The 27,893-nt window shown below is 60.8% G+C and overlaps 1 protein-coding gene across 1 annotated transcript in view; it reads left to right on the top strand.

The window, feature by feature from the left end:
- Positions 1-2,167: 2,167 nt before the first annotated feature.
- Positions 2,168-27,893, top strand: part of MYO15A (myosin XVA) — a 46,426-nt gene continuing 20,700 nt past the window's right edge. Inside the window, exons 1-37 of the mRNA XM_069542977.1 lie at positions 2,168-5,806; positions 7,741-7,823; positions 8,347-8,410; positions 8,999-9,108; positions 9,433-9,507; positions 9,635-9,725; positions 11,589-11,594; positions 11,766-11,869; positions 11,955-12,018; positions 12,911-13,024; positions 13,529-13,690; positions 14,678-14,791; positions 15,322-15,380; positions 15,454-15,577; positions 16,435-16,530; positions 16,954-17,085; positions 17,597-17,722; positions 18,420-18,497; positions 18,962-19,110; positions 19,204-19,249; positions 19,404-19,528; positions 20,005-20,122; positions 20,422-20,597; positions 21,049-21,133; positions 21,961-22,014; positions 22,112-22,193; positions 22,269-22,399; positions 22,821-22,916; positions 24,287-24,522; positions 25,795-25,958; positions 26,198-26,270; positions 26,425-26,613; positions 26,783-26,895; positions 27,045-27,139; positions 27,321-27,435; positions 27,627-27,694; positions 27,780-27,857. Coding sequence (XP_069399078.1) covers positions 2,279-5,806; positions 7,741-7,823; positions 8,347-8,410; positions 8,999-9,108; positions 9,433-9,507; positions 9,635-9,725; positions 11,589-11,594; positions 11,766-11,869; positions 11,955-12,018; positions 12,911-13,024; positions 13,529-13,690; positions 14,678-14,791; positions 15,322-15,380; positions 15,454-15,577; positions 16,435-16,530; positions 16,954-17,085; positions 17,597-17,722; positions 18,420-18,497; positions 18,962-19,110; positions 19,204-19,249; positions 19,404-19,528; positions 20,005-20,122; positions 20,422-20,597; positions 21,049-21,133; positions 21,961-22,014; positions 22,112-22,193; positions 22,269-22,399; positions 22,821-22,916; positions 24,287-24,522; positions 25,795-25,958; positions 26,198-26,270; positions 26,425-26,613; positions 26,783-26,895; positions 27,045-27,139; positions 27,321-27,435; positions 27,627-27,694; positions 27,780-27,857 — 7,323 coding nt within the window. The 5' untranslated portion in view covers positions 2,168-2,278. The remainder of the gene's footprint in view (positions 5,807-7,740; positions 7,824-8,346; positions 8,411-8,998; positions 9,109-9,432; positions 9,508-9,634; positions 9,726-11,588; positions 11,595-11,765; positions 11,870-11,954; positions 12,019-12,910; positions 13,025-13,528; positions 13,691-14,677; positions 14,792-15,321; positions 15,381-15,453; positions 15,578-16,434; positions 16,531-16,953; positions 17,086-17,596; positions 17,723-18,419; positions 18,498-18,961; positions 19,111-19,203; positions 19,250-19,403; positions 19,529-20,004; positions 20,123-20,421; positions 20,598-21,048; positions 21,134-21,960; positions 22,015-22,111; positions 22,194-22,268; positions 22,400-22,820; positions 22,917-24,286; positions 24,523-25,794; positions 25,959-26,197; positions 26,271-26,424; positions 26,614-26,782; positions 26,896-27,044; positions 27,140-27,320; positions 27,436-27,626; positions 27,695-27,779; positions 27,858-27,893) is intronic.

Here is a 27,893-nt window from a genome sequence, read left to right as displayed (position 1 = left end):
TGGTGCCAGGCTGGGGAGAGGTCCAGGGGGTCCCTGAGCAGGGACAGGGCCTAGGCAACTCCCACCGGCACTGGGCCCTCGGCCCCAGAACTGGAAGGCCAGCTGAGTCCCTGCTTGCACCCAGTGTCTGGAGCTTCCCCCTGCCACATGCTACCCCAAGCACCCAGGAGCCCTGAGGCAAGGGTGACCTAGTAAGAAGGGTGACTCTGGACCACCAGACCTGGGTCGGAGCCCAATTCCACCATCCCTAGCTGGTTGACCTTGAACAAGTCACTTCGCCTCTCTGTTTCCTCATCTGGAGAGTGGAGTGGATGGTCCCCACCTACAGCCGGTCGTGAGACCCTCATGGGAAAACAGTGGCCTGGGTCTCAGTTGGAAACCACCTCCGGGAGAAGCAGTGGGGGGTGGGGTATTGGCCCCTCTGGGTTTAGAGTGAACCCCTGCTCCATGTCCCCTCCCGTGGGCAGTAGCCACAGCCCAAAATGAGGTCAGGGGAGACAGTACCAGAGGAGGTGATGGGGGTGGATGCCCCCTTGAGATCCCACCCTGTGGGGGCCCAGTTCCTGCGTGCCACACCCCCCGCCAGAAGCTGCCTGGCTGCTCTGGTTCCCACTCCCTGGGGGCACCAGCAGCCACTGGCCTAGCCCTCCACACCATCCCCTGAACTGCTGGGCACCAAAGGGCTCTTGGTGAGTCTTGAGGGAGGAAAAGCAGAGGCAGAGAAGGAAGCGAGGGGGCAGAGGGAGTGAGAGGAGGGGAGGATGGGGGTGCATCTGCTCACACACCCACCTCTTGGCTCCTCTCCTCTGAGAAGGGCCTCTCTGTCCCCATTTCATAGCTGAGCAAACTGAGGCTCCAAAGGGTCGGCAAGTGGTAGGCCCAGGACTAGAGCGCCTCTGCCCCAGGGTCTTCTAAGGAAAACCTTTAGATAATCACAGAGTTGGCTGTGGGGCGCGAGGACTAAATGGAAGTCCAATGAGTGGAGAGCCTGACATTAGCTGGAGACCTGTCCTCCTGGGCAGTGGTGGGCGAGGGGAGAGACAATACCCAGGCCTTGGGTCCCAGAGGTGCAGCCCCTAAATTCTCCCGTGGCCCCCTTCATCTAACAAGCTTTAGCCCCTGCCTCTCATACTGCAGGTTTTTTAAGTGGACTGGTCACCAGCCAGATAGTGGGCACATGGCTTTGGGTTAAGCGGCCACCCTGGAGGAATCAGCTGTACCTGGAGAGGGCAGGGACCTCAGGGCTGTCTCAGCATCGGCAGAAACCAGGAGGAGCGGCAGGGCCAGGAAGGGGCCTGGGACATGGGTCACACGCATGGTGTCCCCGGTCAGGGATCCTGCCCAGCAGCTCTATCACATCTTGTTTCCTCCGTGTGAAGGAGACAGTGGGGTCATCACTCATTTCAGAGGAGGAAACAGGCCCAGAGAAGACAGAGGGCTCTCCGGAGACCACACAGCCCATTGGCGGCAGAGCTGGGGCCAGAGCCAGGCCCCACCCACCCTCTGCTTTTGCTCCTCTGCACCCCTTGCCCTGGCCAGGCAAATGGCCTCATCAAGCCCCACTGGAACTGAGATACCCCCTTCTTGCCCTGCCTTCTGAGCCAGCAGCCTGGTTCTCCCCAATAAATTATTCACACTACTGAGAGCTGGCCAGCTCTGGTTACACTGACAGCAGTCCTGGGCACCTGCCTTGCCCACCCTCCCCGTCCCTCACACAGGACCTGGAGGGTCCCAGCTTCCCCTTCAGGATTACTTGCTGGCCTTTAAATGTCTGGCTCTGGCTCAGGAGATGGGGCTCCATTTGTAGCCCGGAACAGACTTGCTGTGTGGTTTAGGGCAGGAGGCTCCCCATCTCTGGGGCCCAGCTGACCCAAGCACTCACTTCTGTGAGTGGGTCGGCAGAGGCTTGGGGAGGGCTCAACTGGGGTCAGCAAGGTTGTCCCTGTGGAGACTGTAAGGCCAAGTTGTCGCCCCAGCACGGGCCTCCCAGGCCTCCCTAACTTCCAGTAAACAACACCCAGGCACTTTCCACCAGCCTGGAGGGTGAAACTCTAGGCGGAGCCTGGAGGAAATGAATTATGAATGTGCCCCCTTGAAATCCTGGTCCTGGCCAGAAGGAGCTTGGCTGAACCTTCCCAGGCCACAGGGCTGGTCCCAGCTGCTCTGAGTCAAAGGAGGCTGCATGTCTAGCCACAGGCAGGACACTCGGCAAATCCCCGTGTCCCCAGGGTCCTGAGCTTGTGACACCAGACGATCTGGGAGGGAGCAGGTGACCACCATGGCAAAGGAAGATGAGGATGAGAAGAAAGCCAAGAAAGGGAAGAAGGGGAAGAAGGCTCCGGAGCCGGAGAAGCCCAAGCGGAGCCTGAAGGGGACGTCACGGCTGTTCATGGGATTTCGAGACCGCACGCCCAAGATCTCCAAGAAGGGCCAGTTCCGGAGCGCGTCAGCCTTCTTCTGGGGCCTCCACAAAGGCCCCCAGAAGACCAAACGCAAGAAGAAGGCGCGCACGGTGCTCAAATCCACGTCGAAGCTCATGACGCAGATGCGCGTCGGCAAGAAGAAGCGCGCCATGAAGGGCAAGAAGCCGTCTTTCATGGTGATCCGCTTCCCCGGACGGCGGGGCTACGGCCGCCTGCGCCCACGTGCCCAGTCGCTCAGCAAAGCGTCCACGGCCATCAACTGGCTCACTAAGAAGTTCCTCATCAAGAAGGCCGAGGAGTCGGGCAGCACGCAGGCCTCACTAGATGCCTGGCTGGACCGCTCGGGCTCCCGCGTGGGCTCGCGCAAGCTGCCCTTCCCGTCGGGCGCTGAGATCTTGCGGCCAGGGGGCCGCCTGCGCCGGTTCCCGCGCGCCCACAGCATCTACGCGTCTGGCGAGCCCGTGGGCTTCCTGCCCTTTGAGGATGAGGCCCCGTTCCGGCACTCGGGCTCCCGCAGGTCGCTGTACGGGCTTGAGGGCTTCCAGGACCTGGGCGAATACTACGACTACCACCGCGAGGGCGATGACTACTACGACCAGCAATCGCTGTACCGGTACGAGGAGGAGCAGGAGCCCCTCCAGGTTGCCTATGGCCCCCATGGCCCAGCCTGGCCGCCCTACGACTACGCGCACCGGTACGTGCCTGAGGACCCCTACGACTACTACGGCCCTGACTACTACAGCGGCTCCTTCCACCCCGACTACACCTTCGGCTACCGCTACGGCTACGACGACTACGAGCCCCCCTACGCGCCCCCGTCGGTGTTCGCGTCTCCCTACAGCTACTACGACGCCTACGCGGGGGAGGTGCACCCGCACAGCTACTACCCGGAGACCTATGCCCCGCCCGAGGCGCTCTACCCGCCATACCCACCCTACGACCTGGGCTACGAGCTTCCGTATGCTGCACCCCACCTGGATCCCTACGCGCAGCCCTACGGTGTCCCCTTCGCGGAAGGCACCTACGGTGGGGCCCAGGCAGTCTACCCCCCCGAAGGGCCCTATCTTCCGCCCCAGCAGTCGGCCTTCGCATACCCGTGGGTGCCTCCACCCATTCTGTCACCCCACAACCCATACGCCCACCCGATGGATGACATAGCGGAGCTGGAGGAGCCCGAGGAGGCGGGCAGCGAACAGCCGGCCACCTCCTTTCGCCTGCCCAGTGCCGCCTTCTTCGAGCAGCAGGGCATGGACAAGCCTGCTAGGTCCAAGCTGTCCCTCATCCGCAGGTTCCGCCTCTTCCCGCGGCCCCAAGTGAAGCTGTTCGGGAAGGAGAAGTTGGAGGTGCCCCTGCCGCCCTCCCTGGACATCCCTCTGCCCCTGGGGGATGCAGATGAAGACGAGGAAGAGGACGAAATGCCGCCGCTGCCCCCGGGCCCTTATGGCCACCCCTTCTGGGGCTTCCTCACGTCGCGCCAGCGCCACCTCCAGCGCGCCCTCTCGGCCTTCGGCGGCCCCCGGGGCCTGGGCTTCAGCCCTGACTTCAGCCGCCACACACCACGCCCGGCTACCTCGCTGGCGCGGTTCCTCAAAAACACCCTGTCGGAAAAGGAGCCCATCCCGCGGCTCAGGGGCAGCCGGAAGGCCCAGGCGCGAGGCCCGGCGGTCAGGGAGGCAGCTTACAAGCGCTTCGGCTACAAACTGGCAGGCATGGACTCCGAGCGGCCCAGCACGCCCATCGTGCTGCGCAGGGCGCAAGCACGCGCGCGCAACAACAACAACTCCCACCGCCCTGCGACCCCGCCGCGCACCTCACGTCTGCGCCCCAGCCCCATCCCCGGCCCAGCGCCCACCCCAACCCTCGCCCCGCCGCTCGGCCTGGCCGCAGGCCTGCCCCCGGCCATCTCGCCCTACAGCTCCCTCCGCCTGCACCCGCCACCCTGGGCCGCCCCGGCTCACGTGCCCCTCGCACCCCAGGCCAGCTGGCGGGCCTTGGCAGAGGCCCCACCCCTGATCCCTGAGGGGCTCCCAGACCCACTGGCCTTCCCCGGACCCCGGCCATCCTTCAGGGGCTCTCGCCACCGGGGGGCTGCCTTCGGCATCCCTGGACCCTCACCCCAACCCTCACTGAGGAGCCGGCCCGGTTTGGGCTACTGCTCGCCCCTGGGGCCCCTGTCCCCAGAGCCCTCCATCCGCGCCATCCCCTTCCGGCCGCCCTTCTCGCCACCACCCCGCCGTCCCCACTCGCTGCGGGAGCCACCATCCCCACGCCGAGCCTCACCACGCTCTGGCGCACTCCACTCACCTTTGCTGGGCCCCCCGCGGCCGCCTTCACCGCCCCCTCTGTTGGGTTCCGGCCCGCGGCACCGCTCGCTCAACCTGCCCTCGCGCCTCCCGCGCACGTGGCGCCGCCTCAGTGAGCCGCCCGCCAGGGCCGTAAAGCCCCGGCCCCGCCAGCCCTTCCTGCTACCGCAGGGGCCTGGGTCTTGGCATGCGGCTGCTGCTGCTCCTGAGCGCCCAGAGAGCCAAGGCGAGCCCGAGGACTCAGAAATACCCTGGACAGTGCCCCCGCTGGCCCCGAGCTGGGATGTGGACATGCCTGCCACCCAGCGCCCACCCTCACCCTGGCCCGGAGGCCCTGGAAGCCTCCGTGGCTTCTCCAGGCCACCCCCTGTGCCCTCGAGCTCCTTCCTCCAGCACGGGGGCCCAGTGCCCTCCCCTGCTTTCCAGGCTGAAGACCTAGCCTCTGACTCAACCCGCGTTTTCCTGGGGAGACACCAGGACCCAGGACCTGGACAGCTGACCGAATCAGCCAGCCCCAGCCCCAAGAAGCCTGAAGAAGAGGCCTTCCCAGGGGATGCCCAGACACCAACAGAGCCTGAGCCCCCAGCCCCAACACCCTCCAGGGATGTCCCCTCAGATCAGAAAGCACTGAGGCTCAGTCTCTCCAACCCGCTGGCTGCTTCTGACCAGATGAGAGCCACATGGCCACCATGGCGCCGGTGGGGGACACTGCCCAGTGCCCCAGCCCCCTTGACGCCCAAGGAGGCCCCAGGACCTCTGCCCAAGGCGGGTGAACGGTTCCAGGCAAGTCCTGGGCGTTTTGCAGTGGTCATGCCTCGTATACAGAAGCTGAGCTCCTTCCAGCGAGCTGGTCCTGCCCCTCTGCAGCCCCCTGTCCAACTGACCCAGGAGCCAGAGCCCATCCCCAGGCCAAGAGCCTGGAGTCTGCTCTGGTCCCGCCTCTGGCTGCCTGTGGAGGCCCACCAACCCCAGCTGCAAGTACCCACCCGCCCCCTGTCCTGTCGCCTGGGCCCTGGAGCTGCTGGCCTGCCCCATGGGAGCCCCTTGGAAGAGGTTGGCACCAAAGGCTTGTGGAGCAAGGTATGGGGGCACAGGTCAGAGGGAGGGCTTGGGGTTCCTTCCTGGAAAACAGGGCAGGAGACATTCTCAGGACCTTGGAGAGCAGCTGCCTGCTTGGGCCTCGGTCTTCCCATCTGTAAGATGGAAAGAACAGCTTAGAAAGAACAGCCTCTTGGAGCTTCTGGAGGATTAAATGAGGGGCTGGATGCCCGGCACAGGCAAGCAGAGGACAGAGATGCCGGAAACTCCTTGCAGGTCATGTGGAGAAAGGGATCTTGTCCATCCTGGGCTTCAAGCAGCCCCGTCCTTGTCTGACCTGGATGGCACATCCACCCCCAGCTCCCTGCAGAGATCTTGGTTGAGCACAAAACTAAAGACCCTGCCTACCACCCTGTTCCACTCCCATTCACATACATGCTCTTCCTCTTGCCAAACTGGGGTCTTTGCTCTCTTGGGGGCTCCTGCTTAAGGACAGTCTCCTGGACTGCAGGGCATTGGACTATCTGAATGTGAGGGCTTAGGACCCAGGCTTCCAGCCTCTTTACTGCACAGGGCAGGCAGGTACCAAGACCCAGGGGTCACACAGTGTTTCACGCTGAGCCAGGAGTCTGTCTGGGCCCCTGTAGGGTGTGGGGCAGGCAGTTTGTCTGAGGGGTGCCAAGTCCATGCTTGGCTGCCACGCTTGAGGCAGAAAGCGAGCTCCGTGCTGGCAGCCTTCAGTGGAGGGGGGTAGTCACTGGAGCCTCCCCCGGGAACACCTGGGGTGGGCGGGGCATGCAGTGGCCGCGTGTGTTTCTCAGCCTCCGCAGACGGGGCCTGGCGGAGTGGGTGGCCAGTGGCCCAGCCATGGCTACTGGGGCGGCCTGGCTGCTGGGGGGACCCTGGCCCCGGCGGCGGGTGCCTCGTGCCGTGTGGGCCGCAGCATTGCGGGAGCGGGGAACGAGGCGCCCAGGGGTGAGGGGCAAGGATGCCTGGGCCCTCCTCACCCTGGAATATGTGAGTGGCTGGCGCACCTGGGCAGGTGGGTGGGCGGGAGGCCAGGGCCTCTGGGGTGATACATGCTGTGCCCTACTTAGCTCGAGGGCTGCCTCCCGGTGTCGCCTTTCCTCACCTCTGAGGGGTGGAGGGGTGCGGGCTGGTTTCAAGAGGCAGGAAAGGCGGGTGCCCAGGTGTGCTCTCAGTTACGCGGGTCACGTGCAGCCCTGGGACAAGTGCTCAGGCACAGCACAGCCAAACACGGAGAGCGCATGACTGCATGTGCCATGGCCCAGGCAGACATGGCATCCTCAGGTCCAGTGTGCACACTAGATGTGCACAGAGGAGGCCCTGCCGCCCAGAGGGGGCATTGGGACTTTTGTTTTGAGACCCCCAGATGCGGGGACACGGGACACAGGAGAAACTGTCATATGGAAGTTGAGAGTGTATGCTGCATGTGTGTGCCCCCATCCATGGACCACAGGCCGGTGTGCATGTCCACAGGCACCCTGCAAGACTGCGGAGGCTGGGAGAGAGCCTGAGTGGCAGGCAGTACTGAGCCTGGGTCTGTGTGCGTGGCTCTGAGTTTGCTCAGCGCTGATCATGGGATGTGGTGTCAAATGGGAAAGTCCTCGTCCTTCGAAGGGCCCCAGGCAGCAGACATGGATGCTAGTCATCACATAAGCTGACTTGGGCATCAACATGGAGAAGAGGGTCAGCCCCAGGAGCATGTGAGGCAGGAGGCCTTGCTTCTACAGGCATGTGCTGACCTCCTGGGCAGGACCCTTGGGAACGTGTGGGAGCACTGAGGCCGGATGTGGGTCCCTGGACTAAGGGTTGCGTTCCGAGGCGGGGGTCCCGCAGGACCCACCCAACCTGGCCTCAGGGTTCCCTCTCCTGAAATGCGAGTGGGTCCTGGTCGTGTCCAGGCCATGGGGGCCGGGGGCGCACGCACGGCTGACCGCTGGTGTCTCCTCCAGATGCACTCCATCCGCAACCTGCCATCCACGCAGCTCCGTGAGCAGCAGCAAGAGGACGGCGTGGAGGACATGACGCAGCTTGAGTGAGTGCTCGCCATGGTCACTGTGCTCCCAGCCAGAGCACCACCTCTTGCCCAGGGCCCCCTCACCTCCCGGAACATTTCCTCCTCTGCAAAGCGAGGGTCAGGCAGTGTCACAAAAGCCTGACAATTTGGAGGGGCTGTGTCCAGACCCCAGCCCTGGCCTTTACTGGCTGGGCCCAGGTGGTTACTCAGCCTCTCTGCCGTGGTTTCTCACCTGCAGGATGTGGGGAGGCTGTTGTGGGGTGCCGGCACAGCGGAGGTATCCCAGATGTGAAGGCTGTGCTGGTCAATATCATTATTCAACCATGAGGACAGCCCTTACGTCTGCTACCTGAGAGTATCCCCACCTCGGAGACATGGGGACAGTGATTGTTATGCCCATCGAACAGATGGAAAAACTGAGGCACAGAGAGGTTAAGTAACTTGCCCAAGGCATCACTGTTGGTGTCAGAGATGGGACTTGAACTCTAACCTGCCTTGAGGGGAAGGTGGCCCCTGACTGCCCCTCTCCATGCCTTCGCAGAGACCTCCAGGAGACCACCGTGCTGGCCAACCTCAAGACCAGATTTGAACGGAACCTCATCTATGTAAGGCCTGGGGCCAGCCCCTCCCTGGGCTGGGATCTGAGGGCTGTGGCTCCCCTGACTCCTGGGGCTGCAGTGGACAGCATGGATTTCTCCTGCCCACCCCAGACTGGAGTTTCTACTATTCAGGCATAGCATGCAAGAGCTGGGAGCACTAGCACCTAAAGTCCTAGATACAGAGTCTGAAAATAGTGGGTGCCAGGAGCAGAGACCTGGAGACAGGGAACCCAGAAGTATGTGACCCCCCACCAGGGGTCCAGTGGATTAAAGCTTCCAGACACCCAGGTTCCAGAAGAGGCAGTCGGGGGTGGCCCCACCGGTGAATGAATGAAGCAGGCAGCAGCTGCCATGGCCATCCTTGCAGCATCGTGGCTGTGGGGCTTTGCTCACTCCAGCCTTCTCTGGCCTCAGCCTGGTCAGTGCCCGACACTCCACCACCAGAGCAGATGACCCATCAGACTGTCAGGGGCCAAGGTGTAGGCACCAGGTCCAGGCAGCCAGGCATCTGTCCCCACAAAACAGGGATCCCGACTCCAGGAGTAGGGGAGGGAGGGATGTGGACAGCCACTGAGGCCGCTCTCTGCCCAGCAGACGTACATCGGCAGCATCCTGGTGTCAGTGAACCCGTACCAGATGTTTGGAATTTATGGGCCAGAACAGGTGCAGCAGTACAGCGGACGGGCCCTGGCTGACAACCCCCCGTGAGTGTCTCTGGGGCTGGGAGAGGGGGAGAGCCTGGGGTCTCCTGGGACCCTGTCTGAGCTGGGGGTCGGGGCAGGTGGTGGTGGGCCGCCCAACAGCCTCTACCCAAGCCTGTCCATAGCCCCCTCTGGGCTGCAGGCCACTGTTCTGCAGAACTGCAGGCTCAGTTCTGGACAGGGAGCCTTGCAGGAACATTCTCCTAGGAGTGGGTGTGGAGCAGGACTGGCCACTTGGCTGGGCAGAGGTGCCCCCTGCCCGCCCACTGGGTGGTTTGGGGTCATGGGGCAAGGCCTGCCCAGGAACCCTTTGGCCTGTCTCTCCAGCCACCTCTTTGCAATCGCAAATCTCGCCTTCGCCAAAATGCTCGATGCCAAACAGAACCAGTGCATAATTATCAGGTGAGCAGGGGTGGGGCTGGGGACCAGCCTCCTACCTGTGTCCTCCTGTGTCATGGCGGGGTCAGAGGAGCCTGGGGGAGGGCACTGTGAGCAGATGGCAGCTCACTCTGCTTCTTTGCCTGGGCAGCGGAGAGAGTGGCTCGGGAAAAACCGAGGCCACGAAGCTGATCCTGCGCTACCTGGCGGCCATGAGTCAGAAGCGGGGCGTCACGCGGCAGGTGCATCCATCTCTCACCTGCGTGGTCTGTCCATCTCCCCCAGCCCAGCACCCAGGGATGCACAGGGAGGGCTCAGAGGACTGGGGGCTCTTTCTGCCTGCCCTCCCTGGGATTTCCTTCCTGCTCTTCCCCCCTGCGTGAGCTCTATGTTCCAGCTTCCCGGAGCGGCCCAAATAGAGGCTGTGTGGGCCAGGGGCGCCATCCACACTTCCCGCCTGGCCTCAGCTTCATGGTCGTGAAGGAGGCAGGACTGGCCCGAATGTGCGGGCTGCAGGCAGGAGGTGCTGGGACACTGAGAAGGGCTGCGTGCCTGCCTCATGCCAGGCACCAGGAGGAGGACTCACTCTAGATGCCTTCAAGGGGCACCCAGACTAAGGGATAGTACAGGCCCAACCCCAGGTGGATCCTGACTCCTGGAGCACCCCCCGGGTGCGTGCCTGGAACATTAGCCCCACAGGCAGGAGTCTGTCTGCATGTGCCTGGTGCCTAGCGTCCACACAAGATCTGGCACTTAGGAGGCCCTCTACAAAACATCTGCAAGGGGGCCCAGGGCTGCATGCCTGCCTCATGCCAGGCACCAGGAAGAGGACTCACTCCAGATGCCCTCAAGGGGCACCCAGACTAAGGGATAGTACAGGCCCAAGCCCAGGTGGATCCTGACTCCTGGAGCACCCCCAGGCTGGCCCCCAGACCTCTCTGGGCCTCAGTCCACTCCTCTGTGTAATGGACAATATTTCTAGGACCGAACTAGACTGTGAGTGCAGGGAACTGGCCCGGTCGCCAGGATAGCAGGTGTCACTTCTGTGTACCCCGGGCCCTCCTGCTTCACCTGAGAGTTCATCCCAAGGAAACAGTGCAGCCAGAGAAAACGCTGCCTACACCACCAAGCTCCGGCTGTGGGTCCTCACTTTTCTGACCCTGGAGTACCAGGCATGCGGCACACCTCTCCCAGCCTCAGCTCCCTGATCTGTAAATGGCTGATACTAGCATCTACCTCGTAGGATCATTAATGATGCTGTAATTGGGACGAAGGGTCTGGCATGCAGTAGCTGCTTACTAAGTGGGCACTGTAATTCACTATGCCCTGGTGGCTCTACTCTTTAACCCCTATTTCATCCATTCAGCAGATTCTTTCTCTTTTTTTGGCTGCAATGTGTGGCACACGGGAATCTTAGTTCCCCAACCAGGGATTGAATCCGTGCCCCTTTCAGTAGAAGCATAGAGTCCTAACCACTGGACCTCTAGGGAAGCCCCCTTGCAGATGTTTGTAGAGGGCCTCCTAAGTGCCAGGTCTTGTGTGGACGCTGGGCACTAGGCACGTGCAGACAGATTTCTGCCTGTGGGGCTGATGTTCCAGCAGGAGACAGGGGCGCAGGGAAAGGCTGAGGGCTGCAGGAGAACAGAACTCTAACACCCAGCGGCTGACGCAGGCACAGTCAAGGGGACTGTAGTGTTGGGCAGAGCGAGGGAGGGGACAGGAGACGAGGCTAGGCTGTGCCAGGCCTTCCAGCCCAAGGGGTGGGAGCTATGAGGGGCGGGGGCAGGACCTCACTCAGGATGCAGAGAACCCCAGGTGGGAGCTAGGCAGGGCAGGAAGGAGGCCCTTTCAGGACACTGGGGCACATAGACATCCTCAGGGCCCCCAGCCTGGGACCACACCTTGGTCCCTGAGCCCAGACACCTGGGTCTCCAAGGGGTCTGCTCTCACCTGGCGACTCTCCTGCCCGCCAAGGAGTTGGAGGGCTTGGCCAGTCCCTCTATGATTCGAGGCACCCCACATCCTGGGGGAGCCAGTCAGCCCTGTAGGTGACCCACTTCTGTTCTTGTCCCTCTCCTCCTCCTCGGTCCTGGTGGCTCCTGAAGATAAAGGTACTGGGTGTGTGTGCACATGCATGTGTGGGGCAGTGGGGCAGCAGGAGGCAGGGCAGGGGGGCCTGGGCAGCCTCGGGGGCCTTCAGGGAACCCACCGCCCTCACGAAGGGGAACCTGGGCTGGTTCCGCACGCTCCCCACAATGCCCACGTTGTCCTCCGGCACTCAGATCCTGGAGGCCACACCCCTCCTGGAGTCCTTTGGTAATGCCAAAACCGTCAGGAACGACAACTCCAGCCGCTTCGGGAAGTTTGTGGAGATCTTTCTGGAAGGGTGAGTGGGCTGGTGAAGGAACCCACAGAGTCTGTGTGCACTGTGCCGGGCGCAGCCTGACCCCTGACTGTGCCCACCCACCCAGGGGCGTGATCTCTGGTGCCATAACCTCCCAGTACCTGCTCGAGAAATCCAGGATCGTGTTTCAGGTGGGCTGGCTCTCCAGGCCTGTGTGTCCAGGTGAGGGGCATGCAGACCCTCAGAGCCTGGCACCTGGCTGAGCAGTGTATCTGTGTGTCTGTGTGTCTGTGAGTCTGTGGCCCATCTCCTTGTATGTATGTGTGTAGGTGTACGTGTGTGTCTATGTGTGTATGTATGTGCATGTATGTATCTCTGTATGTGCACACGCATTTGTGCATGTGTGTATACGTGTGCATGTATGTGTGTATCTGTGTGTATGTGTGTATCTCTGTGTGTGTATATCTGCGTGTGTATATCTCTGTGTATCTGTGTATGTATCTGTATGTATGTTGTGTGTGTGTGTGTGTGTATGTGAGCCTGTGGCCCATCTTCTTGTCATGGAAGCACACCAGGCACCATCCTGCTGCAGGGCCTTTGCACAACTGTTCCTTGTAACTGGAGCACTCGCCCCCAGACACCTGCCAGGCCAAGCCCCTCACCTCGAATCTTCCCCAGCATGCCACCTGCTCAGGGAAGATCCCCCAGTGAAAATGCAGCCCCTCCACCCACCAGGCCTGCCCACCCACTGCTGCAGCATTTCCTTGCAGAGCACTTCCCCCCACTCCTCGTGGTCTGCCAGGAGTCTGTCTCCCCACCAGCAGGTGGGCTCCACAAGGCTCCGGGGCTCCTTCTACCTTGTGCTTATTTCTCCAAAGTTAAACCTGCTCAGAGCTCCTTCCCACCAGCATGCCAGATCCCCCCAGCCCTGCCAGTGCCAGGCTGGGGTCACTCGACACAGAGGCGCCAGTCTCACCTGAGGCCCGTGTGTGTGTATTTGCGGGTATACCTGGGCTTGTATGTGTGTCTGGGGGTCACCCGGGTGGGTGGCTTCCCTCTGTGCACCCACCCACCACTCTGTAGGCCAGAAACGAGAGGAACTACCACATCTTCTATGAGCTTCTGGCTGGGCTGCCTGCCCAGCTCCGGCAGGCCTTCAGCCTTCAGGAGGCCGAGACCTACTACTACCTGAACCAGGTGAGTACCAGCAGGTGTCTGAGGGCCCCTGGCCAGGTGCCCCCACCTCATCATGCTGTATGGGCCCAGAGAGCCGTGTCCTGATGAACAGTGAAGGTGTTGGGGTCTTGAGGGGTGAGTTCCTTTGCAGTGTCTCATTGTGGCAAGGGTGACAGGTGTCACTGGGATCCAAAACCAAGGTGGGGGCAGCCTACTTGATTGTTTTTCTGGAGTCTGGAACAGAAGTCAGCGGCCTGTAGTAACCACACTTCCTTCCAGAGCCTCACTTTCCTGTCTGTAAGATGGGGACAGAATAGTTCTGCATTGCAGGGCATGTGAGGGTTAGTTGAAGGGAATGTACTCAGAGTCTTCAGCACAGGGCCTGGCATGCAGGGCCACTCGAAGCCCCTCGCCCCTGAGAGTGGATTGAGAGCTGAGAGCTCAGGCCAGGCTGCAGGCCAGGGCAGAGCAGGGACCCTGAGGCCCCCACCCAGGGTCCTAGACCCCCACTCTGACCTTGCCCAGGGTGGGAACTGTGAGATCTCAGGGAAGAGTGATGCGGACGACTTCCGCCGGCTGCTGGCCGCCATGGAGGTGCTGGGCTTCAGCGCGGAGGACCAGGACAGCATCTTCCGCATCCTGGCCTCCATCCTGCACCTGGGCAACGTCTACTTTGAGAAGGACGAGGTGAGGGCGCCGCGCCACAGGACAGCTTTCTCAGGACATGGCCACCCCCCACCCCCTGCTCCCCGAGGCTGAAAGCTACCAGCTCACAGCTGGAAGCGCTTGGTCCACAATTTGGGGTTATTCATCTTTTTCTCATTGGTATATAGAGCTCTTTATATATGTTAAGGAAATCTGTAGGAATTGCAGATATATTTTCTGATTTATCATTTATGTGTTGGCTTTATTTACAGGTGTTTTGGTGTTTTGGATTTTTTTTTTTTTTGCTACAGAGATTTTAAGGATTATTTTCAGAAATTTCATTTATCAAGTTTTTTTAATACAAATTTTAGACTTCATCATTTTTAGATAATAATCTCTCTAAAATTATAAAAGCCTTTTTCTGTAATTTTTTTCGAGATCTCTTAGGGTTTCTGTTTGATTTTTTTAAAAACATTTAAATCTCTGGTTCATCAGAAACTTAACCTTAGGAAGGTACAAGGTAGGGATCCCAGGTGGTTGTTTTTTCTAATGGTCATTCAGTCTCCCAACTTGAGAAATACATATTTATCATATGCTCAATGCCTGTGTCCTTTTGTGTCCGATTCCACACTTTTTATTGTGCTTCATTGATTTGTTTATGAACGATGTGTCTGACCCCACAGTGTTTTAATTATTCTAACTCTATGTTTTATTATCTCATAGAGTCCCTGGAATTCCTACTTCAGAATTTTCCTGGCTGTTCTCACTTGTTTCTGTATTTGTACATTGTTGTTCAATCACTTGTGTCTGACTCTTTGCGACCCTGTGGACTGCAGCACGCCAGGCTCCTCTGTCCTCCACTATCTCCTGGAGTTTGTACAAACTTATGTCCATTGAGTTGGTGATGCCATCCAACCATCTCGTCCTCTGTCATCCCTTTCTTCTGCCTTCAATCTTTCCCTTTTTGGGTATGAATTTTATATAAAGAGCTCATCTCGCTCAACAGGCACTCCTGTGGGTGTTTTGCAGACGGATGCACAGGAGGTGGCCTCAGTGGTGAGCGCCCGGGAGATCCAGGCCGTGGCCGAGCTGCTGCAGGTCTCCCCCGAGGGCCTGCAGAAGGCCATCACCTTCAAAGTGACCGTGAGTCCCTGGTGGCTGGGGCCGCTTCATGCCCCATGCTGTGTGGGCCCCCTGCCCCTCTCCCCTGCTTCCCACTCCTGTCCATCTCTGGGTTGGGCCCAGAATTGGGTACCTCAGACCCCAAAGGCATTACAGCCTCCAGGCCTTTGCATAGCTGTTCCCATTTTCACACCCACTCAACCTTCCAGACCCAGCACAGACATAGCCTGCTCCAGGGAGCCACCCCTGACCCCTGGCTGGGCCTGTCCCTCCCGCAGCCCTGCCCATTCTCCCTTCCCGAGGTTGACGTCACTATGTGTCTGCTTATACAAGCTCTTGTCTCCCTGACGGTGGGGGCAGCCCCCACCCCACCAGCAAGCCAGGCAGCAGAGAGATGAGGGTATGCGTCCTGCCCCCTGGTTGTGCCTGAGACCGGTCACACCAGCTCCGCGATCCCCGCTCCATGCCCCCCCTCCCCAGTTCTCTGGGGACTTCCCAGAGGTGGTGGCCAGCGCACTGTCACTCAGAGCCCACCTCCCCCCACACCCCAGGAGACCATGAGAGAGAAGATCTTCACCCCCCTGACGGTGGAGAGCGCTGTGGATGCCAGGTGAGGCCACAGCCCTACCTGAGGCCCTCCGCCTCCTCACTGTGCCTGCCCCCTCAACACCTCTCTGCTCCAGGGATGCCATCGCCAAGGTGCTGTATGCATTGCTCTTCAGCTGGCTCATCGCCAGGGTCAACGCACTGGTGTCCCCACAGAAGGGCGCGCTGTCCATCGCTGTCCTGGACATCTATGGCTTCGAGGTGGGGCTTCAGGGGAGGCTCTACTGCCATCAGCTGTTCAGGGACCTCCCCCATTATTATCTCCCTCCATTCACCCACAGCACTTCCTGGGGCTTCTGGGTGCCAGGCTCTGTGGGTGACACCAGGGACCCCAGAAAGGACCAGACCTGGACACTACCTTTAGGGTGCTTCCAGGAGGTGGGGTTCCAGTGGACAGACGTGGACAAACACATGTGGTCAGAGCCATACCAGAGGCATCCCGGTACTGGGGGAGCCTGGAGAAAATCCCTAGCTGGTTCCTTAAGAGCCAGTCAAGGCATCTGAGGTGGAGAGAATAGTCATGTAAAGCCTCAGGGGTGTGGGGAGCTGGAAGTCATTTGGGGGGTTAGAGTGGGGGACGTGGAAAAAGACAGGCAAGATCAGAACAGCAGAAGTGGCCGCTGAGCTTCCCATGACACCTGTTACGTGCTGGCTGCTGTTTTGAGCTCTTGGCTTGTTACTCACTTAATCCTGACAGTCGCCTGGGAGATGGGGACTGTCATCCCCATTTTACAGATGGGGAAGCTGAGGCACTTGGGGTAGAAAGTGGCAGACCCAGGGTCAGAACCTAGGTAGAAGGTTCCAGGGCCTGGGCTTCAGCCACTACCTGGGCCACCTCCCATGGTTCCTGAACCACTAGGCTCTCACCTGTGCCCAGAGGGAGCCCCCGAGGGGTCTGAGCAGAGCGTCTGTGCGCAGGGTTTCAGCTTGCTGAAGTTGTGGTTGTGGAAGGCGGGGATAAGCCTGCACGGGGAAGGCGGGGTGGGTAGGCCCTGGGTGGGGACAGATGGGCTGCTGGCCACAGAAGTGCAGGGCCCAGCCTCTCTACCCTCTGGCAGGACCTGAGCTTCAACAGCTTCGAGCAGCTGTGCATAAACTATGCGAACGAGAGCCTCCAGTACCTCTTCAACAAGATCATCTTCCAGGAAGAGCAGGTGAGAAGCCTCTGTCTGCTCTCCGTCCTGTCCTGCCAGCCGCTGGGCCTCCTCAGAGACAGAAAGGCTGTGCTGGCTCTTTAACGACAAATGAGAGGTTGTCCATAGGCCCAGTGGAGGGCGAGGCGCTCTGAGCTAGGGACCAGCATATGCATAGGCCCTGCTCTGGAGGGGCAGGTGCAAGGGTGCTGAGCCCAGAGAAGCCCTCCTGTGGTCCTCCTCACCCTCGCAGGGCCATCCAGGCTGGGGACAAGCAGGGCCCAGAGGTGGTTCGTGTTGTGCTGCCCTTCTGGGAATGAGCTCCCTGTGCTGGGAGGGGTGCAGGTGGAGGTTCCCTGGTTGGGCCCCTCTGGATGGTGTCCACCTGGGGGACAGGGCGGGAGGCACTGGGCAGGGCTGGAGGCCGAGGACCACTGTCCACAGGAGGAGTACATGCGCGAACAGATCGACTGGCGGGAGGTCACCTTCACTGACAACCAGCCCTGCATCAACCTCCTCTCGCTGAAACCCTACGGCATCCTACGCATCCTCGATGACCAGTGCTGCTTCCCCCAGGTGTGCGCTGAGTACGCTGCTTGGGGCGCGCGGCACTCTGAGCCCACATCCCCACTGGGCCCAAGTCCTGCACTCCACTCTGCTCTGGACTCAGGTCGGGGGCTCAGGACACCCAACCTGGGGTTTCAAACCTGGGGTGATTGAGGCTGGATGGGGGCTCTGGAGGAGGGGCTTTGCCAGCCCGTGAAGTCACAGAAGGCTTCCTGGAGGAGGTGACCTTGGGGTTGGGCCTCAGATTCTGATTGGAAAACACAAGCGTGGTATGGGTGCTCCGGTCAGTGGGACTAGAGAGAGCAGAGACAGAGGGGCTGAAGGGAGGGCAGCTGGGAGCCCACCCTTCCGCAGGGTCCATTCAGGTTGTCCATACTGAGCAGCGGGCAGCCAGGGGAGCAGGGACTTGCTCCTCCTCCCTGCAGCTTGCAGGGCACCAGTCAGGGCTGAAGAATTCGCCACCAGGCCAGCTACTGCATGCCCGGGCCTTGCCCACCTGCTGACTCCTGCCTGCCCCCAGGCCACAGACCACACATTTCTGCAGAAGTGCCATTACCACCATGGCGCCAACCCACTCTACTCCAAGCCCAAGATGCCGCTGCCCGAGTTCACCATCAAGCACTATGCGGGCAAAGTCACCTACCAGGTGAGATCCTGAATGGCCCACATGGCCTCCAGTCCCAGTCCCTGTGCCAGAGACACCTGGACCTGTTGGCAGTCTGGCCCTGCTGATCCTCAGCTGTGTGATCTTGGCCAAGTCCCTCTACCTCTCTGAGCCTCAACCTTCTCGTCAGAAGAGTGGGGACAATAGTGCCCATCTCCCGGGGTGAGTGAAGAAGTCCAGGGCTTAGCAGATGGTGAAGAGGAGCGCCTACCAGTAGTGATCGCTGTTGCTACTGTCATCTTGGCTCTTTCCTGCCCTGAGGTGTCTCAGACCAGGATTCGAAGCCTCTGTCCCCACTGGGCCTCATTTTCCTCATCTCTAGAATGGGCACAGGACAGAGTCCTCACTGAGGATGGGCCACGACGTGGACTGGGCATATGGCTACTGCCCCCTCTCACCCTCGCCAGGGATTGGAGAGGACAGTGGGACAGGAAGGGGGGAACCATAGCAGGTGGAGGGGCGCATCCCTCTCAGGACAGATAGGGAGACCGAGGCCTAGGGGGGGCAGGGCCAGGGTCCCCTGGGGCCGTGAGTCCCTAACCCACTGTAAGGAGGAGGGGAGAGGAGTGGAGCGGGCAGTGTACACCCCCTGCGAAGGGTCAGCCTTCCGCCCTGTCTCCCAAGCCGGTGGGGTAGGGTGGGGTCCACACCGAACTGACCCTCCCCTCCCCTTCTCCAGGTGCACAAGTTCCTGGACAAGAACCACGACCAGGTGCGCCAGGACGTGCTGGACCTGTTTGTGCGGAGCCGGACTCGGGTGAGCGAGCCTCGCCGCCCCGGCCCCCCGAGCACCCAGCCCACTGTCAGACCCCTTCCCCAGCTTGGTCCAGCCTCTGGCTCACCCCAGCCTATCCCTCCCTGAGGGGTTCTCCTACCCCCCATCCTTTCGGCCTGCACATCCCCCCAGGTCGTTGCCAGAGTTCATGGCCAGGTGTGCCACAGGCCCCCTCGGGGCCAGGCATGGAGACAGTGCCCCATGTTCCCCCACAGGCAGGCCACTTGGAAGGTGTGAGCACCCTGACTTGAGGAGAATGCCAGCCGAGAGGGCATGGCCTTCAGTCAGGGCAGGGGTCCAGCAGTCACTTTCTGATCCCCGGGTCCAGAGACTGATGCCTTTTGTTCTTCCCCTTTCTCTTTCTCTCTGTCCATTTCCCTCCTTGTTTCTGCCTCTGGGCCCTTCCCTTCCATCTCCTGGCACCTTGACCTTGACTGCTGGCCCAGGTGGTAGCACACCTCTTCTCCAGCCATGCCCCGCAGGCTGCCCCTCAGCGCCTGGGCAAGAGCAGCTCCATCTCCCGGCTCTACAAGGCGCACACGGTGGCTGCCAAGTTCCAGCAGTCACTTCTAGACCTGGTGGAAAAGATGGAGAGGTGGGTGTGGCAGGTGTCCCCACCCTGTGACCCTGAGGGCAAGCACGCTCCATCCCCAGGGCCTCACACTGCCCTCCTCTCGACTCTGCCCAGGTGTAACCCCTTGTTCGTCCGGTGTCTGAAGCCCAACCACAAGAAGGTATGTGATGGCAGGGGCCCCTGGGGGAGCCATGCTGTGTGACCTTGGGCGAGTGGCTTTGCCTCTCTGGACCTCCCATCTGCCCAGCCCACCGCAGAGACCATTGCATATGTTTGGGCCAATATGCAGGCTTCCTCTCTGGGCCTTCCCCTAGGAGCCAGGCCTCTTTGAGTGTGATGTGGTGACGGCCCAGTTACGCTATTCAGGGCTGCTGGAGACTGTGCGGATTCGAAAGGAGGGCTTTCCAGTACGACTGCCCTTCCAGGTGTTCATCGACAGGTACCTTGGTCTGGTGCTTCATGAGCTCTGCAGACCCCTACCAGCCCCCCATGGCCCCAGGAATTCACAACCCAGGCAGAATAGGGCTGGCCATGCACAGTTGCTCAGATTGTACACTACACAAGACCACCACATACTAGCTGTTACGTGGCAGATATATTTACTACTTTGCATTTTTCATAGTTCTATTATGTATGTGTTGATCCCAAAGAGAAGTGATTCACAGCTATTACTAATATGACAAGTTTCCAGAAGATGGCGCTAAAGCATTTTCTTCTACTGAAACCATTTATTATCGTTTAATGCTCTTTTCAAGTAGCCTTGGGACAGAAAGCCCTTCTCTGGTTAGAAGAGACTATAAGTAAAGGCTCTGCTGGGACCTAGGCCTCCTGGAGACAGGGGTTGGGTGGTGACCCTGAGGTCTAGCAGGCAGCTGGATGGGTCCAATAGCCCCACGCTGGGTTTGGGGTCTGCAGGTACCGCTGTCTAGTGGCCCTCCAGCACAACCTGCCAGCCAGTGGGGACATGTGTGTGTCGGTGCTGAGCCGCCTATGCACGGTCACACCAAACATGTATTGTGTTGGTGTCAGCAAGGTGAGTCCTACCCACGCTCAGCCCCTGGGTGCCCTGTGGCTGGAGACTGTGGGCTCAGAGGTGCTCAGGCGAGAGGCCACTCAGCCAAGCTGGGGCATGGATGCTGATCCCACCTCCAGACTCTGCCTGGCCGCTGTCACTGTCCGATTCACCATCCTGCCTTCCCCACCTCTCCAGACTTGGCCGTCCTCCGCCCGATCCAGGGCTGACCTGTCCTCTGTCTCCAGGGACTCCTGGGGAGGGCGGGCCCAGGCAGTGCCCGGGGGCTCTCAGCCTCAGCACTCGCCTGCTGCCCCCAGCTCTTCCTGAAGGAGCACTTGCACCAGCTGCTGGAGGGCATGCGGGACCACGTCCTGAGCCTGGCGGCTGTCACGCTACAGCGGTGCCTCCGTGGCTTCTTTGTCCAGCGCCGTTTCCGCTCCCTACGCCGCAAGATCATCCTGCTGCAGAGCCGGGCCCGCGGCTACCTGGCCAGGTGCAGGCCCAGAGTGGGCAAGGCTCCCTGGGTTTCTGTGGCCAGGCCCCAGGAAGGCCGAGCCTGAACTTGGGTAGTGAGTTCCCCATTCCCAGAGGCATGCACCCTTCCTTTGTGGGAAGGGTGATCAGATTCTGTGTGTCCTTCCCTCCTACCTCCTGGTCCTTGTGACTGATAGGTAGAAATCCATCCAACCAAGAGGGGCCCCACCCTGCATCTCCCATACTCTGGGACAGCCAATAGGCCCTGCCACTCCATTTGCTGTGTGACCTTGGCCAAGTCGCTGCCCCTCTCTGAGTTTGCTTCCCTTTTTGCATTGGGTCCCAGAGTGAAGTGTGGACACTGACACCCCAACAGGGCAGGTGTAGGCGTCTCTTCCCCATGGTCACCCATGACCCTTGCCCCCCGGCCCTCCTACTCAAAACCCCTTCTCCTCTTCTCCATGCCCCAGGCAGAGGTATCAGCAGATGAGGAGGCGTCTGGTGAAGTTCCGGGCCCTGGTGCACACATATACGAGCCACCGGCGTTACCTCAAGGTGCTGTAGGCTGGGCTCTCATCCCTCCCCCTGGAACCAGGCCTGCCCTGTCAGGGTCCATGGGGCGGCAGGGATGGGGAGGAGGCATTTGGCCTGGACAGGCTTGGGTTTGATCCCCGCTTGTCCCTCTCTAACCCTACTCTCCTCACCCACCTCTTGGGGTGTGCAGGGGTTGAATGAGAGGCTGCAGGGAGGGTGTGGCCCGGCACAGGGCTCACAGCAGGGCCTAGTAACTGGGCACGATTCAAATTTGGCGACCCGAGCAGCACTTGCTCTAGTTTTGCCCTTGTCTTGGTGCTGGTCTTGGCCTGTTGTCACATTTCCACAGCCAGACAAACATAGCCCCAAGGAGCTGCGTGCCTTTCCTGGAGTTTTGTGGGGCAGCAGGGAGGTGCTTCTCTGGTAGCTCCAGGACAGTAGAGAATCCACCTGCAATGTGGGAGACCCGGGTTCAATCCCTGAGTCGGGAAGATCCCCTGGAGAAGGAATTGGCAACCCACTCCAGTACTCTTGCCTGGGGAATCCCCGGAGAAAGGAACCTGGCGGGCTGCAGTCCATGGGGTGTCACAAAGGGTTGGACACGACTGAAGGACTAACACTTTCCAGGGAGGGGCCCCAGAATGCACCTCTCTGCTGCTGTCCGACATCCTGTGCGTCTCTCCTTCCCCAAAGCATCACTGCTCTGCCCTCTGCCTGAGTCTCTTGCTGTCTTCCTCCCACACCCATTTATCTGGCCACACCACTGCCTCCCCCGTCTGTGAGGTGGGCCTGGGGCCTCCGTCCCCTCTGCCCGCCGCTGCCCGCCTTGACCGTCTGCTCTCCTGCAGCTGAGGGCGGAGCGGAGGCTCCGGGTGGAGGAGGCATGGCTGCGGGAGCAGGAGGTGGGTGTGGGGTCCAGGCGGCTGCGGGGAACAGGAAGGGAGGCCGGCAGGTGGGGGTGTGGCAGGCCTGTCCCCTCACCCTGTGCTGACCCCCCAGGAGCTGAGCAAGCGCCAGGTGGTGGCTGTGGGGCACCTGGAGGTCCCGGTGGAGCTGGCTGGGCTCTTGCGAGCCGTGGCGGGTACGTCAGTGCTGGGCGCTGTTAGGGGGCGGGCTGGCCAAGGGGCCAGGCTCCTCATGCCTCCTCTGTCCACAGGCCTCAGGACAGCCCAGGGGCCCCGGGTGGCCCTTGTGCGGACTCCCCGGCTTCGGGCCGAGCCCCGGGTCACACTGCCCCTTGACATCAACAACTACCCCATGGCCAAGTTTGTCTGGTGCCACTTCAAGGTAAGACCTGGAGGAGACACAGTGATGGCTGGCATTGTCCTCTGATATGGCCGACTCCTGGTCACGCCCTTTGAGAGCAGGCCCGAGCCCTCCAGTTGCTGGGTCATGAGGAGTCTGGGGACTCTGGGGGCCTGAATGGTGGTGGTGGGCCCTCAGGGGCTTGGGCAGTGGCTGTTTGGAAACATTTCAGAAACCTGACAAGCAGTGAGTGGACCCACAGCGTATCACCGCTGCTGCTCATCTCCTGCCCTCCGGGTGTGTCTTCAGAGGGCTCTGCCCTGATGCGCTGAGTCTCCATCTGCATGCTGGGGACCAGAGCCCAGGCGCCTCAGGCTTGTGTGCCCCTACCCGGCCTAGAGCAGCAGATGTGGAGGTGCCCCTGCCTCCTAGCTCTGTGCCAAGGTGCCTGCTCTGTGCCCAGGAGCCTGCCTTCGGGATGCTGACCGTGCCCCTGAGGACACCCCTCACGCGGTTGCCGGCGGAGTACCACGTGGAGGCCGTGGGCATCTTCAAGCTGGTACGACTCTGCACAGTTCAGTTCAGTTCAGTTCATTTCAGTCTCTCAGTCGTGTCCGACTCTTTGCGACCCCATGAATCGCAGCATGCCAGGCCTCCCTGTCCATCACCAACTCCCGGAGTTCACTCAGACTTGCGTCCGTCAAGTCAGTGATGCCATCCAGCCATCTCATCCTCTGTCATCCCCTTCTTCTCCTGCCCCCAATCCCTCCCAGCATCAAAGTCTTTTCCAATGAGTCAAGTCTTGGCATGAGGTGGCCAAAGTACTGGAGTTTCAGCTTTAGCGTCATTCCTTCCAAAGACCACCTTCTAAATCTCAGCCCCAGCCCTGAGGCCAGACAGGAGACCCCCGTGCTGCTCCCTTGGACCCTCCACCAGCCCAGGCCCTGAGCCTTTGGAGGAGGGACTTCTGGGAGTCAGTGTCTGTCTTCCTCTCTGGGGTGGGGTCTGGGGATGGGGGCCTGTCTTCTCACAGTCGTCCCGGCAACATGGCTGCCTCCCAGCCTCTCTGGAGCTTCCAGAATAGAGCTTCGTCCGAAAGGGGAGTCTTCTCTGCACACGAGTAACCCACTCCTGTGGACAGAGCCTGGGATGGGGGTCGGGGAGCCCAGACAAGGTCCCTCATGCAGCCCTGGGCAGAGTCAGGGAAGGCTTCCTGGAGGAGGGGGCATTTGAGCTGGAGAGGAAGGTGGCGGCAGAGTCTCCCAGCCAGGGCAAGTGGAGGGGTAGAGAGAAGAGAAATTGCCATGGTCAGAACAGAGACTCAGAAGAGTAAGGCCAGAGGGGCAGGAGGTCTTGACCAACAAGCCCAGAGCTGAGGTTGGGCTCCCAGGGGCCCAAGGGAGCCACAGATGGTGCTTCCATGGGAGGATGTGGTTGGGTATGCATGCTCGAAAGTGCCTTCTGGGGCCTGGATAGAGCCAGAGGTGAAGGAAGGCTGTAGAACGTTCATGAGCAGGAGAATCTTGACTTTCCCTAAGCCCTGGTCACTTGGCCCAAGGTAAGCCAGGCTGGCTTCCTAGGTGGCACTAATGGTAAAGAACTCGCCTACCAATGCAGGAGATGTAAGAGACGCGGGTTCAATCTCTGGGTTGAGAAGATCCCTTAGAGGAGGGCATGGCAACCCACTTAAGTATTTTTGCCTGGAGAATCCCATGGACAGAGGAGTCTGGCAGGCTACAGCCCATAGGGTCACAAGAATCAGAAACCATTTAAGCGACTTAGCATGCGCAAGCCTGTTACAGTTTTACTGTGGGGGAATTTTATATGGGCAGGGGGACTGGGAAAGGACATGTGAGGGATGCATATGAAGGGGTGGGGACCAGTGGGAACAGCCCTCTGAGAGGCTCAGGAGAATCTGCTTGTGGCCAGATCCTACGTTTCATGGGCGACCCCCAGCTGCACGGCGCCCGGGACTACGTCTTTGGGAGCTACATCGTGCAGAAGGGACTGGCAGTGCCCGAGCTGCGGGACGAGATCCTGGCGCAACTGGCCAACCAGGTGTGGCGCAACCCCAGCTCCCACAATGCCGAGCGGGGCTGGCTCCTGCTGGCCGCCTGCCTTAGCGGCTTCGCACCATCCCCGCGCCTGGATAAATACCTGCTCAAGTGAGTGGAGCTGGGGGGCCAGGGCCCAGGGCAGATGCCAGGCCAGGCAGGAGGGAGGCTCTGTGCCTGGAAGCTCAGGCTCGGGGGCTGGCCCAGGGCTTCACGTCAGAGGGCGTGGGTCAGACAAGACTGGATACAGGACTTCCAGAACTCAGTGGTGGCCAGACCAGGGTGTGGGGAATCTGGAAGAGAGGTGCTGACCTCTCGCGTGGTGAGCGGTGGGTTGCAGCCGGGTTGTTAGGCGTATAGATTCCAACAGTCTGTGTTCAAATCCCAGCTCAGCCATAAGCTGTGTGACCTTGGGCAATTTGAATAACTTCCCTGAGTCTGTTTCCTCACCTATAAAATGAGCATGGTAAGAGTACCTGCATCAGGCTGTGTGAGGATTAACCATGCAAACACGTGTGAAATGCCGAGAGAACAGGATGGTGGTAAGCGCTGTGTAAGCATGGCTGTCGTCAGCATCCTGATCACGTTAAGGTGATGGTGATGTCCCCCTCCTTGGTGACGAGGTTGATTTGCATGGGAAAGAGCTCAAGCAGGCCCTCAGTGCGAAACCTAGCTCTGACTTACCTGCTGTGTGACCTGGCGCGACTCACTGCCTCTCTCTGAGCCTCTTTCCTGACCTGGGAATTGGGAATGGTAACAGGACCCACCAGTGGCTGTGAGCTGCAGAGCGTGCAGAGCCTTCCTGAGCTCAGCGCAGTAGGGGCAGCTCCCTGGGACTCTGCTGGGGGCAGGGCCACTACCTGCCTGCTGGGCCTCCCGTGGGCATGGCTCTAGCTTCCCTGTGGTAGCCACAGAACACCAGCAGCTGGGAGGGGCAGGGAGCTGGGTATGAGGAATGCCGCCCCTGGCAGGGAGCAGGCTGGTTGACCCTGGGTCAGCTGGAACCCCGACAGCCATCTGTGAACTTGGTGTCAGGCTCAGAGAGGACTGATGACCACCCGGGTGGCCTGGTAAAATGGAGCAAATCCCCGGAGGCCAGGTCTTTGCTCACACCTCCTGCAGGCCCCATCCTGGCAATGACATTTTGCTCTGTTGAGCTTAGTTGGGCCTGCCTGGAACCTTTTTGGCATCTTTGGACTCCTGCTGGCTTGAGGTACCCCTGGCTGGCCTGGATGCTTTCAGCTTAGCCTGGGAGCTCCAAGCTGCCCTGATCATTGGCAGTCCAACCTCGGAGCTCTGGGCTGGCCTGGGCATCCCTGACCAGTCTCAGGGTTTCCCCCACGTCCGGCTAGCCTCATCCTTGCTCCAATTCCTACCTGCCAGGTTTGTGTCTGATCACGGGCAGGGTGGCTTCCAGGCCGTGTGTCAGCATCGACTCATGCAGGCCATGGTCTCTGGGGCTGCCCGCACCTTCCCTCCGACTCAGCTTGAGTGGACAGCCACCCAGGAGAAGGCTGGCATGGCACTGGATGTAGGCTGCTTCAATGGTGAGCTGCCCTCCCCTGCCTCCCATGGCGGGGCAGCAGAGCCTGGGGTTAGGAGAAGCTGGGTGGCTCTGCTGTGAGCAGCCTGGAGAGAGGTCACTGCGGGGGCAGGGGGCAGGACCTGGACTGGGGCTGGGAGCAGGGCCGTGAGGATGCGCAGTCAGGGCCCAGGACGAGATCGGGGAGGCGGCAGGACGGGTTGCAGATGCTTGGAGCCAAGCCCTGCCCCCGCTGCTGCCCAGGTGACTTGTTCTCCTGCCCGGTGCAGTCCTGGAGTACAGGGGAGGAGGTGGCCGGAGACATTCTGAGGCACAGGTTGGCTCCTGGGATGCCCCGCCCAGCACACCCCTGCACACCCGGGAAGGAGGAAGTGGGGGTGGGTGGCCAGGTCTGGTTCCATTTAGGGTCTCCCCGGGCGGTACCTCCGGGCGCCATCCCTCATTCCCATCCCTCCACGTGCTATCACCAGGGGGCTGGTTGATGGCTGGCGAGGCTGGACAGTGGCCATGAAGAACGGGGTCCAGTGGGCAGAGCTGGCCGGCCACGACTACGTGTTGGACCTGGTGTCAGACCTCGAACTGCTCAGGGAGTTCCCTCGACGGAAAGCCTACTTCCTCGTGGGTGTGGAGGGGCCCCCAGCCTGCAGGGGAGGCCTCAGGTAGAGGTGGCCTCTCCCAGCCCGAGGTCCCCCTCCTGCATGCTCGTGGCTGTGAGCTGAACTTGAACTTCAAGTTCTCGAAGAAGGGAGCCTACCTTCAAAGGGAGAACTCCAGGGTACAGAGGCGGGTCTGCTGGGGGGCTCAGCTGCTGTGTTCCCCATCCCCCAGGGTGTTTGGAAACAGCTGGGACTCGGACGATGACGCACCTACCAAGCCCCAGCCCCAGGGGCTCGTGCCTGTAGTGGCCGACTCGGATGGGTACTGCAGCCACAATGAGAACGGTACAAATGGGGAGACTGAGTCTTAGAGAGGGACAGTGACCCTCCAAGATCCACCAGCAGTGGCCACTGTCTCTGGTGGGGAGGGAGCCTGGGGACGAGAGGGGTGATCAGCAGGAGGAAAGAATTTGAATTTCCCCCAACCCAACCAGACTCAGACAGCCTTGGAGAGCCCGCTGTGCCCCACAAGGGGCTGGACTGCTACCTGGACAGCCTCTTCGACCCCGTGCTGTCCTGCGGGGATGCGGTAGGGACGCGGGCCTTTGAAGGCCAGAGCAGGGTGCATGCATAGGAGCCTCTTGCAGCCGGGCCCTGGGGTGGCCGGAGGGGGGCCCCTGGAAGGAGGCGGGGGTGGTGTCAGGTGCCTGTTGCCTTGGAGTCTGGGGAGCGTGGCATTGGGGCGGTCACTTGAGCCATCTGCCCGCCAGGACCTGGAGAAGCCAACAGCCATTGCCTACCGCATGAAAGGGGGAGGCCAGCCTGGTGGAGATGGCAGCAGCAGCACTGAAGGCCCCCCCAGGAGACCCCCAGAGCCAAAGCCAAGTCAGTGCATCCTCCAGGTCGGGTTCAGGGCTGGGCTTGGCGGGGCCCCGTGGTGCTCAGGGCAGCTTCAGCCCTAGAACAGAGGCAGCCTCAAGCTTGGGGGGGTGAGCCAACAGGGTGGGCAGGATAGGGAATTCCCACCTCTACCTCTCTCATCTCTGGATCTGTGCCCCCTGACCCGGTCACCCCAGTTCCAGGCCTGGACGCCTCCACATTGGCCCTGCAGCAAGCCTTCATCCACAAGCAGGTCGTACTTCTGGTGAGTGCCAGGGAACTGGGGTGTCCTGCTGGGGGCCCTCTGGGGCCCAAGCCTGGGCCTACCCGCTCACCCCGACTCTCTGCAGGCCCGGGAGATGACCCTGCAGGCCATGGCACTCCAGCAGCAGCCCCTGAGTCCTACCCCAAGACCCTTCCCCCCAGAGGTGAGCCTGGCCCTCCATGAGTGCTGTGTTGCCCCA

Source organism: Ovis canadensis, chromosome 11, assembly GCF_042477335.2.
Source record: "Ovis canadensis isolate MfBH-ARS-UI-01 breed Bighorn chromosome 11, ARS-UI_OviCan_v2, whole genome shotgun sequence".
Taxonomy (NCBI): Eukaryota; Metazoa; Chordata; class Mammalia; order Artiodactyla; family Bovidae; genus Ovis; species Ovis canadensis.
The sequence above is the reverse complement of the archived record's forward strand: the minus strand, read 5'-3'. Positions and strand labels throughout refer to the sequence as shown.